Source organism: Scyliorhinus torazame, chromosome 16 (genome assembly GCF_047496885.1).
Source record: "Scyliorhinus torazame isolate Kashiwa2021f chromosome 16, sScyTor2.1, whole genome shotgun sequence".
Lineage (NCBI taxonomy): Eukaryota > Metazoa > Chordata > Chondrichthyes > Carcharhiniformes > Scyliorhinidae > Scyliorhinus > Scyliorhinus torazame.
Genome location: NC_092722.1, coordinates 32,081,182 through 32,096,729, shown reverse-complemented (window position 1 = coordinate 32,096,729; position 15,548 = coordinate 32,081,182). Strand labels below are relative to the sequence as shown.

At 47.6% G+C, this 15,548-nt stretch overlaps 1 protein-coding gene across 7 annotated transcripts in view; it reads left to right on the top strand.

Annotated features, from left to right (window-relative positions):
- The first annotated feature begins 228 nt into the window (after window positions 1-228).
- The window catches only part of miip (migration and invasion inhibitory protein), a 33,104-nt gene continuing 17,784 nt past the window's right edge, over window positions 229-15,548 (top strand). For 3 of the 7 annotated variants that reach the window (XM_072478168.1, XM_072478166.1, XM_072478169.1), the window contains exons 1-6: window positions 229-1,075; window positions 3,764-4,495; window positions 5,114-5,219; window positions 5,369-5,480; window positions 7,955-8,022; window positions 14,539-14,661. In XM_072478168.1, coding sequence (XP_072334269.1) covers window positions 872-1,075; window positions 3,764-4,495; window positions 5,114-5,219; window positions 5,369-5,480; window positions 7,955-8,022; window positions 14,539-14,661 — 1,345 coding nt within the window. In that variant the 5' untranslated portion in view covers window positions 229-871. Of the gene's footprint in view, window positions 1,076-3,763; window positions 4,496-5,113; window positions 5,220-5,368; window positions 5,481-7,954; window positions 8,023-14,534; window positions 14,662-15,548 lie in introns of all 7 variants that reach the window. The other 4 variants (XM_072478163.1, XM_072478167.1, XM_072478165.1 and 1 more) reach the window with 2 other exon arrangements.

The window sequence follows — 15,548 nt, the reverse complement described above, 5'->3', positions numbered from 1 at the left end:
GGCGAAATTGCCCTTTTGGTATAAGCCCTCCCGAGCTGCAGTGGCCTGGCCAGATTGCACGGCTCAGCAAGTTCCAGGTTTGGATGGTATACGCCCCCTTAGCGCGCAGACCAATAAGGAGTCTGCGTTTGCTGACAGCTGCAGTGGCCTATCGGACAGTGGCATAAAGGTGACCAGCCAACCAATCGGAGCAACTTGCTGCGCCGCACGCGCAACAGCGGGAAAAAAAAACGGTCAATTAAATGGCGGCTTGAGGCACCGAGAGGGAGAGAGCTGGAAGTCCGATCCCGGAGAGGGCACCACCAGCAGCCTCCTCACCGCAGCAGTGAGCGGACTCTGCGCCAGCTGTCCCCAACCCCCCCGTCCGTGTGTATTCCGGATTCTCGGTAGTTAAACGCTGTGCCTTTCGCAGTTACTCTTTATTCTGGACCCAAAGAACATTCTAGTTTCTGTCTGGGAAGGTCGTGGGTTAGAGTCCCCGTCGCCACCTAACTCCAGAGACTTGAGCAGGCTGAACCTCCCAGTGTGGCACTGAGGGGAGAGCTGCACTTTCGGAGGTGCGCTCTTTTGGAGTAGAACCTTAAACCCATCTGCCCACAGATGCGCTGTTTTGGAGACGAGCAGGGGAGTTATTTCCTGGCGTCCCAATAGATATTTATCCTGCATCCAACGTCTCAAAAAAAAAACAGATTCCTTGGTCATTATCACATTGCTGTTCATGGGACAAACTGCATCGAGCTGTCTTTCAAAAGTAATTCACTGGCTGTAAAGCACTTTAGGACACCCAGCGGTCATGAAAAATGCTAATTAAGTACAAATCTTTTCATCCTGCACTTATTTGCAGCAACTGCTGAGAGTTGCCAGTTGGAAGATGTCACACTCCGACTATCTGCAGCTCCTTCGAGATCAGAACAAACATCTGCTACAGAAACTGAGGGTGGAACGGCTCAGGGCTCCATGGAATGTGCTCCTGCCCCCCGAGAGTGGCGATGGGACCCGTCCAACTGACCTCCACTCAGCACAAAATAGATTTGCTGCAGACTCCCAAAGGAACAGCAATGGCAACAAGTTTGAGGTAGGCATAGGTTCTATATTGTCAAGAAAGTCCAGTGTCCAATGTAGAATAACAGTAAAAGATAATGAAAATCATGTATCTCATTTTCATTCTTCAATGCAAACATTAAACATACCAGCCTTTTAAAAAATATTAGTAATTCAATACTGAACCATTGACTGTCCCTGAGCAACACAAGCTAAATACAGAGCAAAGTTCCTTCTACATTCTCTCATCAATCATTTCTGAGGCAGGGGCAGCATGAGTTGGATATAGAGCAAAGTTCTCTGTTCTACCTTGCCACTAACCCTCTCTCCATCCCGCCTCAGTAAATTGTCTTGCTGATTACCAATCCTTGGCTACTGTCTGGATCCAGCTGAACCACACTGTTTTCAAACTTGTTGACGCAGTTGACCTACAGATGAGCTCCTAAACAAATCATTATCAAGGCTGTCTTATTTCTGCAGCATTGCCTGTCTATGGCCCTGCCTCAGCTCACCTGCTGCTGAAATTTTCATCCATGCTTTGGTTACCTTTAGATTTGACACTTCTGATATTCTTTTGGTCAACCCCCCCTCTATAATAATAATCTTATTATTGTCACAAGTAGGCTTACAGTAACACTGCAGTGACGTTACTGTGAAAATCCCCTAGTCACCACACTGTGGCACGTACACTGAGGGAGAATTCAGAATGTCCAATTCACCTAGTAAGCACGTCTTTCAGGACTTGTGGGAGGAAATCGGAGCACCCGGAGAAAACCTGTGCAGACATGGGGAGAACATGCAGACTGCACAAAACAGTGACCCAAGCGGGAATCAAACCTGGGAACCTTGCACTGTGAAGTAACAGTGCTAACCACCATGCCGCCCATCTTCCACTCTCCACAAACTTGGGTTAATCCAAAGCTCTGCTGCCTGTGTCTTATCTCACATTGGGTCCCATTCTCCATCACCCCGCCTCACTGACTGCATTGGCTCTCTGACAAGCACCATATCGATGTTAAAATTTTTATTCCTGTTTTCAAAGCTTCCCATAGCCTCACTGGTCCCGATCTCTAACCTCTTCTCGACTCTAACCTCCTCCAACCCTAGAACCCTCTGAGATAAGGCAGCACGGTAGCCTTGTGGATAGCACAATTGCTTCACAGCTCCAGGGTCCCAGGTTCGATTCCAGCTTGGGTCACTGTCTGTGCGGAGTCTGCACATCCTCCCCGTGTGTGCGTGGGTTTCCTCCGGGTGCTCCGGTTTCCTCCCACAGTCCAAAGATGTGCAGGTTAGGTGGATTGGCCATGATAAATTGCCCTTAGTGTCCAAAATTGCCCTTAGTGTTGGGTGGGGTTACTGGGTTATGGGGATAGGGTGGAGGTGTGTACCTTGGGTAGGGTGCTCTTTCCAAGAGCCAGTGCAGACTCGATGGGCCGAATGGCCTCCTTCTGCACTGTAAATTCTATGATTCTATGATAACTGAGCACCTCCAATTCTGAACTCTTCTGTATTCCTGATTTTAACTGTCCTACCATTGGCATTTGTGCTCTGAAGTTCCCTTCCAAAACTGTTCAATTTCTACATCCCTCTCTCCTAACCTGCCTCTTTGACTAAGCTTTCAGTCATCGGCCCTAATATCTCCTCCTGTGACTCAATGGCATATTTGTTGGGGCGGAACGGTGGCGCAGTGATTAGCACTGCTTCCCCATGACACCGAGGACCCGGGTTCGATCCCTGCCCCGGGTCACTGTCTGTGTGGAGTTTGCACATTCTCCCTGTGCCTGCGTGAGTCTTACCTGCACATCTCCAATAATATGCAGGGTAGGTGGATTTGCCAAGCTAAATTGCCCCCTTAATTGGAAAAATAATTGGGTACTCTAAATTTAAAAAACAAATTGCCATATTTATTTCATAATGTTTCTCTGAAACACTTGGGACATTTTGCTTCATTAAAGACGCCTAGTTGTTGTTGCATATCATCCAATCACATTTTCAGACACCAGGTAGATGCAGAATAAATTACAATATAACATGCTTTATTAACGCTGGTACATGAAAAGATATAGGTATGACGTTCATTGACCTTACACCCGCCAACCTTGGGTTTCTAACTGAACTATCAAATTATCTGGATGTTCAGGAGTCTCTCCCGCTCTTCCCGCCAACTATTGGTGTGTTGGAAGGATTTGTAGTTGACAAACTCAACATGTTTGACCGCGATATATAAACACCTTCCTTGGCCATCAACTCCTGGGATGGGAGGGTCGGCATGTTGGCACAGTGATTAGCACTGCTGCCTCACAGCGCCAAGAACCCGATTTGATCCCGGCCCCGGGTCACTCTCATTGTGGAGTTTGTACATTCTCCCCGTGTCAGCGTGGGTCTCACCCCCACAACCCGAAGAGATGAAGGGTAGGCGGATTGGCCACACAAAATTACTCCTTAATTGGAAAAAAAAAAGAATTGGGTACTATCAATTTGTTTTAAAAGAAGTCCTGGGATGGGACTCCAGTCTGGAGCTTCTGGCTCAGGCAGGGAGGTGATCCACTGTGACACAAGACCTCCAATCTGGATATTGAGCTGTTTAATTTGAGTTGTATTTTCTCAGCTTATATTTGCAATTGTGGCTCTGTATCTGTGAGCTGGATTTGAATCTGAGGTTTAAGGCTGCTTATTCTTTATGTTATCACTGGCCTAAACACGATATCCTGACCTCTTTCAGCAGGAAGATGCCAGCTCATTGAAGAATCCCAATTTGAAGGACCAGGCTGATTCAGAACTGCCAGGGGAAAAGGTGTATGATGATGGATCACAGCAGCCTGGTGAAGTGGTTGTGACTGAATCCCAAAAGGGAAGGGAAGCGTCTCGTGCTGCACTTTACAGTCCCTCGACAAGACGAGCCAAGCAGCAAAGCTGGACACTTGGTGCAGGGGATGCAGCAGGCATGGAGTTGATTGACTGGCTTCCTGATGGTGAGGCTGGAACAGTTCCCAACATCGAACCAAACTGTTTTTCATCAATAGGTATGTTACCGAAAGGTAGCCTCATCCCAGAGGAAAAACTGAGTTGCGAAAGAGGCAAAGTAAAGTCACAGACTAGACCCAGAAGCATCCCTTGCAAGCTGCTGACTGACGACCATGTTTCAAAACATCTTAAATGCTCAACACCTTTTACTAAACCCCCCTCCGCCCCGTCGGTAACAAGAGAGCCTGAGCCTCCAATTCTGGGACATTCGAGCACAGGTGGAGCCAACTACAATGGAAACACCCCCATGCATCATTCCCGGTTTCTGCAGAGCCTCAGTGAGGACCCAAAGCCAAGGTCGAAGCTAGAACCATCACTGTATATGGACTGGTTGTTGGATGAGGGCAATGATCGACACAGAGAGCAGTTTATCAGAGACACTCAAAAGCCAAAGTCAATCCTCTTAGAATCTCACAGTAAGGTGGCAAAGGTAGGCAGCCTTCCTCATTTACTTTAAAAAAAAGAAATTTAGAGTACCCAATTATATCTTTTTCCAATTAAGGGGCAATTTAGTGTGGCCAATCCACCTAATCTGCACATCTTGGGTTGTGGGCGTGAAACCCATACAGACACGTGAGAATGTGCAAACAGTACATACACGGACTGGGGGCTGGGATCGAACAGTGCCGCCCAGCTTCCCTCATTTATTACTGACATTTTGTGCTTCAGGTTTTTCCGGGTTAGGACTTCGGAGCCAAGAGCATCTGTAGAATCAGCTTTTACATTATACTGGGATGTGGGTAACCAGTTGCATTGCTAGCCAGGGTGGAAGGAAATACAGCAAGAGTTACAGAGTCAGAGTGGAGAGATACCGGAACTATTGGAAGGACGAGGTGAGGCTGAAATGACCTCAGTGGCTTCTCAGTCTAGCGTTCCATCGACTGAGCTCCTCCTTTGCTTCTATGAGCTGCTGTTTGTCTTGGGTGCATGGTGTGTGTTGAGATCTGCACCAGCCATCACTGATAGAGGGGAAGAGGGCTGATGTCTCCTGCAGACCCGCTGTTGGTCATTGCAGCTCAGACTATTAAACTTTCCTGTTAAATTACAGGCGGATGATGTGGGTCATGTCACATTCCTGTCTCCGAAAGAGGAATCCAGCCTCAGGGCAGAGGTTCAGGCAAGACGACCATTCTTGGGCTACGATTGGATAGCAGGTATTATGTTGGGCTATGTTGTGCTATGTTGTAACTGTCCTATGACTTCAACTGCCCCTTGGCTGTTTTGCTCTTCATTTCTCCTGATGTGCTGTGTGATCTCTCTGGAGCTCAGGATTATTGATATTTGATTTCTGCTTTGTGCTCAGGTCTGATGGACATTGACTCACCAATGTCTGAAAAATCCGAGCAGTATTTTATGGAACTGCAGGACTTCCGACGGGTGAACAAAGAAGAATGTGTGCACCAGGAGTACATGGAGTAAGTTTGAGTTAATGGTGCCTGGGGAGGAATGTGTGCGTGCCAGGGAAGTAAGCCAGAACTGGGAATGTATAGAGTTAATGATGGGAATCCAGGGGAAAACAAAACTGGTTGCATTCATAACCGAACACAAAGGAAGGTAGTTGTGGTTGTTGGAATTTAATCACCTCAGTCCAAGGATATTGCAGCAGGAGTCCCCCAGGGTTGTGTCCTAGGCCCAACCATTGTCAGCTGCTTCATCAGTGACATTCCCTCCATCATATGGTCAGAAATAGGGATGTTTACTGTGTAGCACCATTCGTAACTCCTCAAATGCTAAAGTTGCATTTGTGCCATACACATGGCAAGCAATGACCATCTCCAACCAGAGAGAATCCAACAATCTTCCCATGATGATCAACGACATTTCCATCGCTGAATCGCCAACTATCAATAACCTGGGATTACCATTGACCAGAAACTGAACTGGCCCAGCCATATAAATATTGTGACTACGAGAGCAGATCAGAGGCTAGGAATTTTACAGTGAGTAACCCATGTCCTGACTCCCCAAAACCTGTCCAACATCTACAGGACACAAGTCAGGAGTGTGATGGAACTCTTCACTCAAGGGCAACAGTTAGAGTCACAGAGTTTTACAGCATTAAAAGAAGCCCTTCAGCCCATCGTGTCTGTGCTGGCCTTCAAGCACATTGTCATCCTATTTTCCAGCACTTGGCCTGTAGCCTTGTATGCCAGGGTGTTTCAAGTGCCCATCTAAATGCTTCTTAGATGTCCTACCACCCGTTCAGGAGTGAGTTCCAGATTCCCATCACCCTGTGGGTGAAAAGATGTTTCCTCAGATCCCCTCTAAATCTCCTACCTCTTACCTTAAATTTATTCCCCAAAGGGGAAAATTTCTTCCTATTTACCCTATCTATGACCTTTATAATTTTGGACACCTCTAAGGTTCCCCCTCAGCCTTCTCTGCTTGTAGGAAAGCAACCCCAGCCTAACTAGCCTGCCCTCATAGTTGAAATGCTCCATTCCAGGCAACATCCTGGTGAATCTTTTCTGCATCCTCTCTAGTGTAAGCACATTCCTATTGTTGACTTTTTTATTTCTATGTGAACCACAAGCTGTTTCTTATATTAACCGAATGACCACACAACCAGTGCATTAGTTCAAAAGACAGTTTATTAACAAACACACTTGTTCTGTATGCAGTGATTCACGCGGCTATGGACTAACCTAAACCTAATAACTAAGATGACCTTTACTTAACTTTGGGGTGACCGGCTCTGTGCAGGAGATAAGGCCTTTATCTGTGTCCACATGGGTCGGTTGGAAGTCTTCAGGTTCATCTCGGCTGAGCTCATCCTTCAGGTAGCGATCGCGGGTCCTTGAACTTGGCTGGTTGATATGCTGCAATTGGTCGCACACAGGCCGGTCCAAAAAAGGCCGATCCCCATGTGCGCAGGGCTTCTTATCCTTCTTCTCTTTCACACCCTTTTGGGCGGTCCTACCTCTAGCTCCAATGGATCAATAAGATTTCAATCACCCTCATTGATCCTGGCCAATTAGGGGGCGGATACCTTGGTGGCTGGGCAGGTCCCAGCTGTCATTGTCCTTGGCACGTAGGCCTTTCCAAATAAGGGGAAGTGGCGCCTGTTAGTCTGCTATTGCTGTAACTACTTAATTCAAACTCTATTGTCCTAGGGGAATGGCGATTGACTTTTAATGGTTGCAAGTTTTGGTCAAGTCTGGCTTCTTTGCACAATACACAGAGGCTGTGTACTTGTCTGTGTCCAAATTGACCACAATTACCATGGTCCTTTGCAGGTGGCCATTTTAGATGGCTACACTATAGTGCGGCAACCAGAACTGCACACAGTACTCTAACTGTGGCCTAACAGAACGTGAAAGTAGGAGGTGTGATCAGTAAAGTTTGCAAGTGACACAAAATGGGATGGACAGGCTGGTTAGACTGAGATTGCTTTCCTTGGAGCAGAGAAGGTTGAGGGGGGACCTTAGAGGTATACAAAATGATAAACCCTTCCTAACAATGCTGTGGGTGTGACTGCAGCAGTTTATGAAGGTAGCTCACCACCACCTTCTCATGGGCAATTAGTGATGGGCAATAAATGTGGTCTAATCAATGATGGCAACATCCTGAGAAAAAATTAGAAAAATAAATTCAACAAAACTTTATTTTTGTTCTGCAAGAGAACATTCACTGATTTCTGATTGTATCTGATATCCAGCCACCAACAAACTGTCCATTTGATTAATTAAATGTTTCTACAACCCAGCCATGCAGGCCGGTTAACGGCAACAGGAACCCCGGTCCGCCCAAACCCGGGGATTGCAGATTAATGATTGGGAGCTCTGGCTGATTGTGTTCATTCTGTCTCCCGAGGAGAGTTAGAATCTGGTGAATGACATAAATAATTAGAACAGCAGTGGGCTATTCATCTTGTTCTTTCACTTTTCAGGGCAGAGGAACTTGATGTTCCAGCCATGGATCAAGAGAAGCTCGATTACAACCGCCACATTCACCAGTGTGAGTAACCACTTTAGTTTGAAAGGTTTTGTCCAGCAAGGGCTGAATGGATAAAGGTGCTGTGTATTGTAGTACTGTGGATACCATGCTTGGCCTGAGCTGCATTGCCTGTGTTGTAGAAGCTACAGCTAATCATAATATCTGTTCTCTTGAAAATAGGGAAAAATCAGCCATAATTTCTGTTCCTGTTCATATTCCAATGCTTTTTTAGGTCAGGTATTAAGAACAGGATCAGATTTGACTGTGATACCTCCATTGTCAAATTGCCTGCTGACATTAACTTAAGGCAGACACCTGAGATTGGCCATTTAGGTGAGAAGTGATAGCTGGCATCAGCTGGTAGTTGTGGAATTAACGCTAGATTAAAATAATGAATTTATGTTACGACAGTGACTGCATTTCAACAATACTTCATAGAATTTACAGTGCAGAAGGAGGCCTTTCGGCCCTTGAAAAGAGCACCCAACTTAATCCCACGCCTCCACCCTATCCCCGTAACCTCACCTGACCTTTTGGACACTAAGGGGCAATTTAGCATAGCCAATCCACCTAACCTGCACATCTTTGGACTGTGGGAGGAAACCGGAGCACCTGGAGGAAACCCACGCAGACACGGGGAGAGCGTGCAGACTCCGCACAGACAGCCACCCAAGGCCGGAATTGAACCCGGGACCCTGGAGCTGTAAGGCAGCAGTGCTAGCCACTATGCCACCATGCCGTCCATTGCATTGGCTGTAAAATGCTTTGGGACGTCTGATGATTGTGTAATGTGCTATATAAATGCAAGTCTTTTTTTTTGTTGCTTCAGTTGGCATCTTCAGGTTAGGAGGGGCACTGAATGCCAGTGGGTGTAAGTGTCTTGTGGAGAGGAGGGGCCTGAGCCTGAGGGAGAATCAGCAGCTTCAGAAGAAGAAGGAGACCGGAACTCAATTTTCTCAGACTATACTTGAGATGGGCATTAAATTGCCAGTGCCCACAGCACAAGCAAATTTAAAACTGAATGTGATGCCATATGTTAACGTGCCACAGAACCTGAAACAGGGTGATAGTAATTGTTGACCTCAGTCAAAGGTTGTTTTTATAATAAGGTTGTTGGGGGAAACTACAGAGCAGCCCTGCATAGCATCACGGTTCAGGCTTCAAACTGACCTGCTGCAGTGATTTTGCCAGTTGACAACTGTTAGGGAGCTGAATCAGATGTCCAGCTGCTGAGTATTTAGTTCCCCTTGAGCGACCAGAGGACACACAAGTTCTCATTTAAGACCTTTATTCAAGCTGCAGCAAGGATCTGGTTTGCCAACATGTGGCCCACAATCTCCCCGAACAAAGGAATACAACAGTAATTATACTTTCAGGCCTAAAAACAAGCAATTTGCAGACACCAATTGAAATTGTATCATTATTCAAAGATAATCCATATCCAATCACAACTAATAGTCTTGATTACTTCATTGGTTTCCCACAGTAGTATTTAACCTATTACAGAAACTCTACGCCTGCCTAATTACAATATCCAATCACTAATAGGGCACGTACATATAGCTACATTAATAAACACATAGAAAATAGGAGCAGGAGTAGGCCATTTGGCCCTTCAAGGTTGCTCTGCCATTCATTCTGATCGTGGCTGATCATCCAACTCAATAGCCAAATCCCGCTTTCCCCCATGTCCTTTGATCCCCTTTGCCCTAAGTGCTACATCTAACTGCTTCTTGAAAACATACACTGTTTTGGCCTCAACTACTTTCTGTGGCAACAGATTCCACAGGCTGACCACTCTGGGTGAAGAAATTTCTCCTCATCTCTGTCCTAAATGGTCTACCCCATATCCTCAGACTGTGACCCCTACTTTTGGACTCACCCACCATCGGGAACACCATGCCTGCATCTACCCTGTCTAGTCTTTAGAATTTTATAGGTTTCTACGAATCCCCTTCATTCTTCTGAACTCCAGTGACTGCAATCCTAACCGGTTCAATCTCTTCTCGTACGTCACTCCCACCATCCCAGGAATCAGTCTGGTAAATCTTCGCTGCACTCCCCATAGAGCAAGAACATTCTTCCTCAGATAAGGTGACCAAAACTGCACACAATATTCCGGTGTGGTCTCACCAAGCCTCTGTATAATTGCAGCAAGATGTTCCTGTACTCGAATCCTCTCGCAATAAAGGCCTTTTTTTTTAACAAACAATTTTATTGAGGTATTTTAGGCATATAGAAAAAGTGACATTGTACAGTACAAAAAAAAAGAAGTCAAGACACAAATTAAACATAGTGCAAACCATGGCGCTGTTCACGCACTGACCTGCCTCAGTATCCCCCTACTCTACTCTACTCTACCCTAGCCTACCCCTGCTGACGCTTACACCTCTGCGAAGAAGTCAATGAATGGCTGCCACCTTCGGGCGAACCCTAGTAGCCAACCTCTCAAGGCGAACTTGACTTTCTCTAGGCCCAAAAAGCTCGCCATGTCCGATAGCCATACCGCAGCCCTTGGGGCCTTTGAGTCCCTCCATGCTAACAGTATTTGTCGCCGGGCTACCAGGAAAGTAAAGGCCAGAACGTCGGCCTCCCTCTCTTCCTGGATTCCCGGATCCTCCGAAACCCCAAAGATTGCCACCTCAGGGCTCATTACCACCCCAGTTTTCAATACCCGGGACATGACATCTACGAATCCCTGCCAATACCCCCTGAGTTTAGGGCACGACCAGAACATGTGTACATGGTTAGCCGGCCCTCCGGCGCATCTAGCACACTTGTCCTCCAGCCCGAAGAATTTGCTCATCCGGGCCACCGTCATGTGGGCCCGGTGCACGACCTTAAACTGGATCAGGCTGAGCCTGGCGCATGTTGCGGTCGTGTTTCCTCTGCTCAGGGCTTCTGCCCAGACACCGTCCTCTGTCTCCCCCGAGCTCCCCTTCCCACTTAAGCTTCAGGTCCTCGATCTGCGTATCCTCAGCTCCCATTAGCTCCTTGTAGACGTCTGAGACTCTACCCTCTCCCACCTCACCCCTAGAAACTACCCTGTCCTGCCTCCCCTTCGGCGGGAGACGTGGGAAGGACGGCACCAGTCTGCGTACAAAATTCTTCACCTGTAAGTATCTAAAGTCGTTCCCTCTCACCAGGCCAAACTTCTCCTCCAGCGCCCTCATGCTCGGAAAGCTTCCTTCCAACAACAGATCCCTCATCCTCACAATCCCCGCCCTCCTCCACAGTCGATAACCCCCGTCCATGTTCCCTGGGGCAAATCGGTGGTTGCCGCAGATTGGGGTCCACACCGATGCTCTTACCTCCCCTACATGCCTCCTCTACTGGCCCCAGATCCGAAGAGCCACCACCACTATCGGGCTGGTGGAGTACCGTGCCGGCGGAAGCGGCAGAGGCGCAGTGACCAGGGCTGCTAAGCTAGTGCCCCTGCACGAAGCAGCCTCCATCCGCTCCTAAACCGACCCCGCACCCACCATCCATTTCCTTATCATCGCTATGTTGGCCGCCCAATAATAGTTGCTGAAGTTCGGCAACGCCAGCCCCCCTTCTCCTCTGTTCCTTTCAAGCATCACCCTCTTCACCCGCGGGGAATTCCCTGCCCATACAAATCCCAGAATAATTTTATTCAGCCTCTTAAAGAAGGACCGCGGGATAAAGATGGGGAGACACTGAAAAACAAACAAGAACCGTGGGAGAATCGTCATCTTAACAGTCTGCACCCTTCCCGCCAATGACAGTGGGAGCGCATCCCACCTCCGGACCTCCTCCCCTCACTCGTTCCACCAGTCGGGACAGGTTGAGCTTATGCAACTTGCCCCAGTCCCGTGCCACCTGAATCCCCAAATAGCGGAAACTCTCCCCCACTAGCCTGAAAGGCAACCCCTTTGGCCTACTCTCCTGCCCCCTCGCCTGAATTACAAACAACTCGCTCTTAGCCATGTTCAGTTTGTATCCGGAGAACCGGCCAAATTCCCTCAGGGTTGCCATAATACCGTCCATCCCCACCATTGGGCCCGATACATATAACAGCAGATTATCTGGTATAACGACTCTATATTCCACCCCCCCACAGGACCAGCCCTTTCCAGCCCCTAGAAGCTCTCAGTGCAATTGCCAGTGGCTCTATGGCCAGCACAAATAGCAGTGGGGAGAGGGGGCAGCTCTGTCTTGTCCCACGGTGCAGTCTAAAGTAGTCCGATGTCGTCCTGTTCGTCCTTACATTCGCCTTCCGGGCCTGATACAATAGCCTAACCCAGTCGATGAACGCCGCCCGACCCAAACCGTCCTAGTACCTCCCACAGATAATCCCACTCGACCCGGTCTTTTCAGCATCCATGGCTACCACTATCTCTACCTCCCTACTCTCCGGGGGCATCATACTCATGTTGAGCAGCCTTCTTAGGTTGGCCACCAGCTGCCTCCCCTTTACAAACCCAGTTTGGTCCTCCACAATTACATCCGGTACACAGTCCTCAATTCTGGTCGCCAAAATCTTGGCCAGTAACCTGGCGTCTATGTTGATCAAAGAGATCTGCCTGTATGACCCACAAGCCTCTGGGTCCTTATCCCGTTTCAGAATGAGCGAGATGGTGGCCTGCGACATCGTCGGGGGGTAAACTCCCTCTGTCACTTGCCTTGTTAAAGACCCTGACCAGCACCGGCCCCACTATCCCGGCAAATGTTTTGTAAAACTCCACTGGATACCCGTCCGGCCCCGGGGCTTTACCCGACTGCATGACCTTCAGACCCCCCAATACCTCTTCGATCCTGACCAGGGCCCCCAGTCCGTCCACCAACCCCTCCCCACTCTTGGGAAGGTCAGTCCGTCCAGGAACAGAAATGATATGTTTACATAGCTTTGTACACTGGCTCTCTCCCGCACGTACCAGTTTCCCCAACCCTTCATGTTATCTCTTGCTCATCCACCCTCCCAGGCAACCCCCCCCCAAACACACCCAGGACGTCCCCCCTCCCTAGGTTGCTGCTGCTGACCGACCTTCCTCTAACGCTCCGCGAGATAGTCTAGGAACGGTTGCCACCGCCTGTAGAACCCCTGCGCAGACCCTCTCAAGGCAAACTTAATCCTCTCCAGCTTTATGAACCCAGCCATGTCGTTTATCCAGGCCTCCACACTGGGGGGCTTCGCCTCCTTCCACATTAGCAAGATCCTTCGCCGGGCTACTAGGGACGCAAAGGCCAGAATGCCGGCCTCTTTCGCCTCCTGCACTCCCGGCTCGTCTACTGCTCCAAATATTGCTAGCCCCCAGCTTGGCTTGACCCGGACTTTCACCACTCCTCTCCAGAACACCTCCAAACATACGATGAACGTCTGAGGATCCTGGGATTATATTCATTGGAGTTTAGGAGGTTGAGGGGAGATCTAATAGAAACTTACAAGATAATGAATGGCTTAGATAGGGTGGATGTAGGGAAGTTGTTTCCATTAACAGGGGAGACTAGGACCCGGGGGCACAGCCTTAGAATAAAAGGGAGTCACTTTAGAACAGAGATGAGGAGAAATTTCTTCAGCCAGAGAGTGGTGGGTCTGTGGAATTCATTGCCACAGAGGGCGGTGGAGGCCGGGACGTTGAGTGTCTTTAAGACAGAAGTTGATAAATTCTTGATTTCTCGAGGAATTAAGGGCTATGGAGAGAGAGCGGGTAAATGGAGTTGAAATCAGCCATGATTGAATGGTGGAGTGGACTCGATGGGCCGAATGGCCTTACTTCCACTCCTATGTCTTATGGTCTAATGTCGGACATGACCAAAACATATGGACATGGTTCGCCGGGCTCCCTGCGCACCTTCCACATCTGTCCTCTACCCCAAAGAACCTACTCAACCTTGCCCCCGTCAAGTGCGCTCTGTGAACCACCTTAAATTGTATCAGGCTGAGCCTGGCACACGAGGAGGAGGAATTAACCCTACCTAGGGCATCAGCCCATAATACCATTGGCCTTCTTTACCGCCTGCTGTATCTGCATGCTTATCTTCAGTGATTGGTGCATGAGGACACCCAGATCTCATTTGACATTCCCCTCTCCTAATTTATCGCCATTCAGATAATAGTCTGCCTTCTCGTTTTTGCTACCAAAGTGGGTAACCTCGCATTTCTCCAAATTGTACTGCATCTGCCATTCATTTGCCCACTCGCTCAACTTGTCTAATCACACAGAACAACCTCTGCATCCTCCTCACAGCTCAACTTGGTGTTATCTGCAAATTTGGAGATATTGCATTTTGTTTCCTTATCTAAATCAATATATATGTGATCCTTGACTGTCTAGCACCTTGAATTGTGAATTATGGCTTCTATCAAAACACATTTGCAGTACTATGCTGTTATCTAGAAAGCAGTGATATATGAGCTATCAAGACTCACTTGCCATTGTTATTGCAGCTGTCCCCTGTAGCCCCAGCAGTTTCCCAGGAACTTAGCTGCAGTTAATGATTTTAACCCTTTCAACAACTGTGGATCTAGGTAAGATAACATTTTCTGAAACCTGTGACTGTGATTCTTTCAGGCAGTCACTCTTACCGTGTTAATAGTCGCCTGTTTGCAGTCCCACTGGAACCAGCAGCAGCCTGTCCCATTTGCAAAACTCCTAAATCAAAACGACCACACACTTTGGAGGAGCCTGCTTATATTCGGTAAGATTCCATCCATCTCTGCACACATCACACTTCAGTTTCACTTTAGTTTCAATTTTTCATTGCCTAGATTTTTATTTTAAACACAAGTCTATTTATAAAACAACAGCCATAATGTCTGAAGCACAAACCGGTGGGTGTACACGGAGGAGGAGTCTCGAAAATTTCAAAAGAGAACAGAGTCTGAATCCACTGAAAGCATTTCATATTTTTGCTCTCACTAATTCTCAGACTCTGGCTTTGTTTCAGATGAATTAGGGTCAGAGGTTGGAGTTAATGAGATCATGTCACAGATGTAACTCACTTCTCATTTTAAAGGCATACCTTCTATTCTATTTTCTACATTCCTATTATAAATTCCTCGGTCCATATTTATAATTGAAACTGGTGTTGCAGGATAACCAACGGGTGCGTACTGTAGTTATTGAGTAACAAGTTTGCATAGTTTCCACTATAAATGCGGCCATAGGAATTTACAATGACAGGAATTGACAGGGAAGCCTGTACAGATGTAAGATTATACACTTGGACCTCTCTATAATATGATCCATGAAGTTCCTATTTCATAGCTGGTACCCAGCACTCCGGATTGCTACCACCAGTACCAGGGCCAATATTGCATGCAGATCCCTACAATTTCCAGTCCTCATGCTCCAAAATAAATGAATAAAGCAGGTAGTTTTTAAAAATCAACCACATCATTGAAAGGTTGGCTTATTTTTGTAATGCATAGCTGTTGAGGAAATCTTTGGCCGTGTTTGCAAATGGACCCATGCTGTACAGAGTTCTGCGTTATAGCAGACCGCGTTATAGGAGGGTCCCAGCGTACATCTATAGGAGTGTCATTAGTTTAGAGTAGTTATGGAAAATGACGAGGAATGAAATTA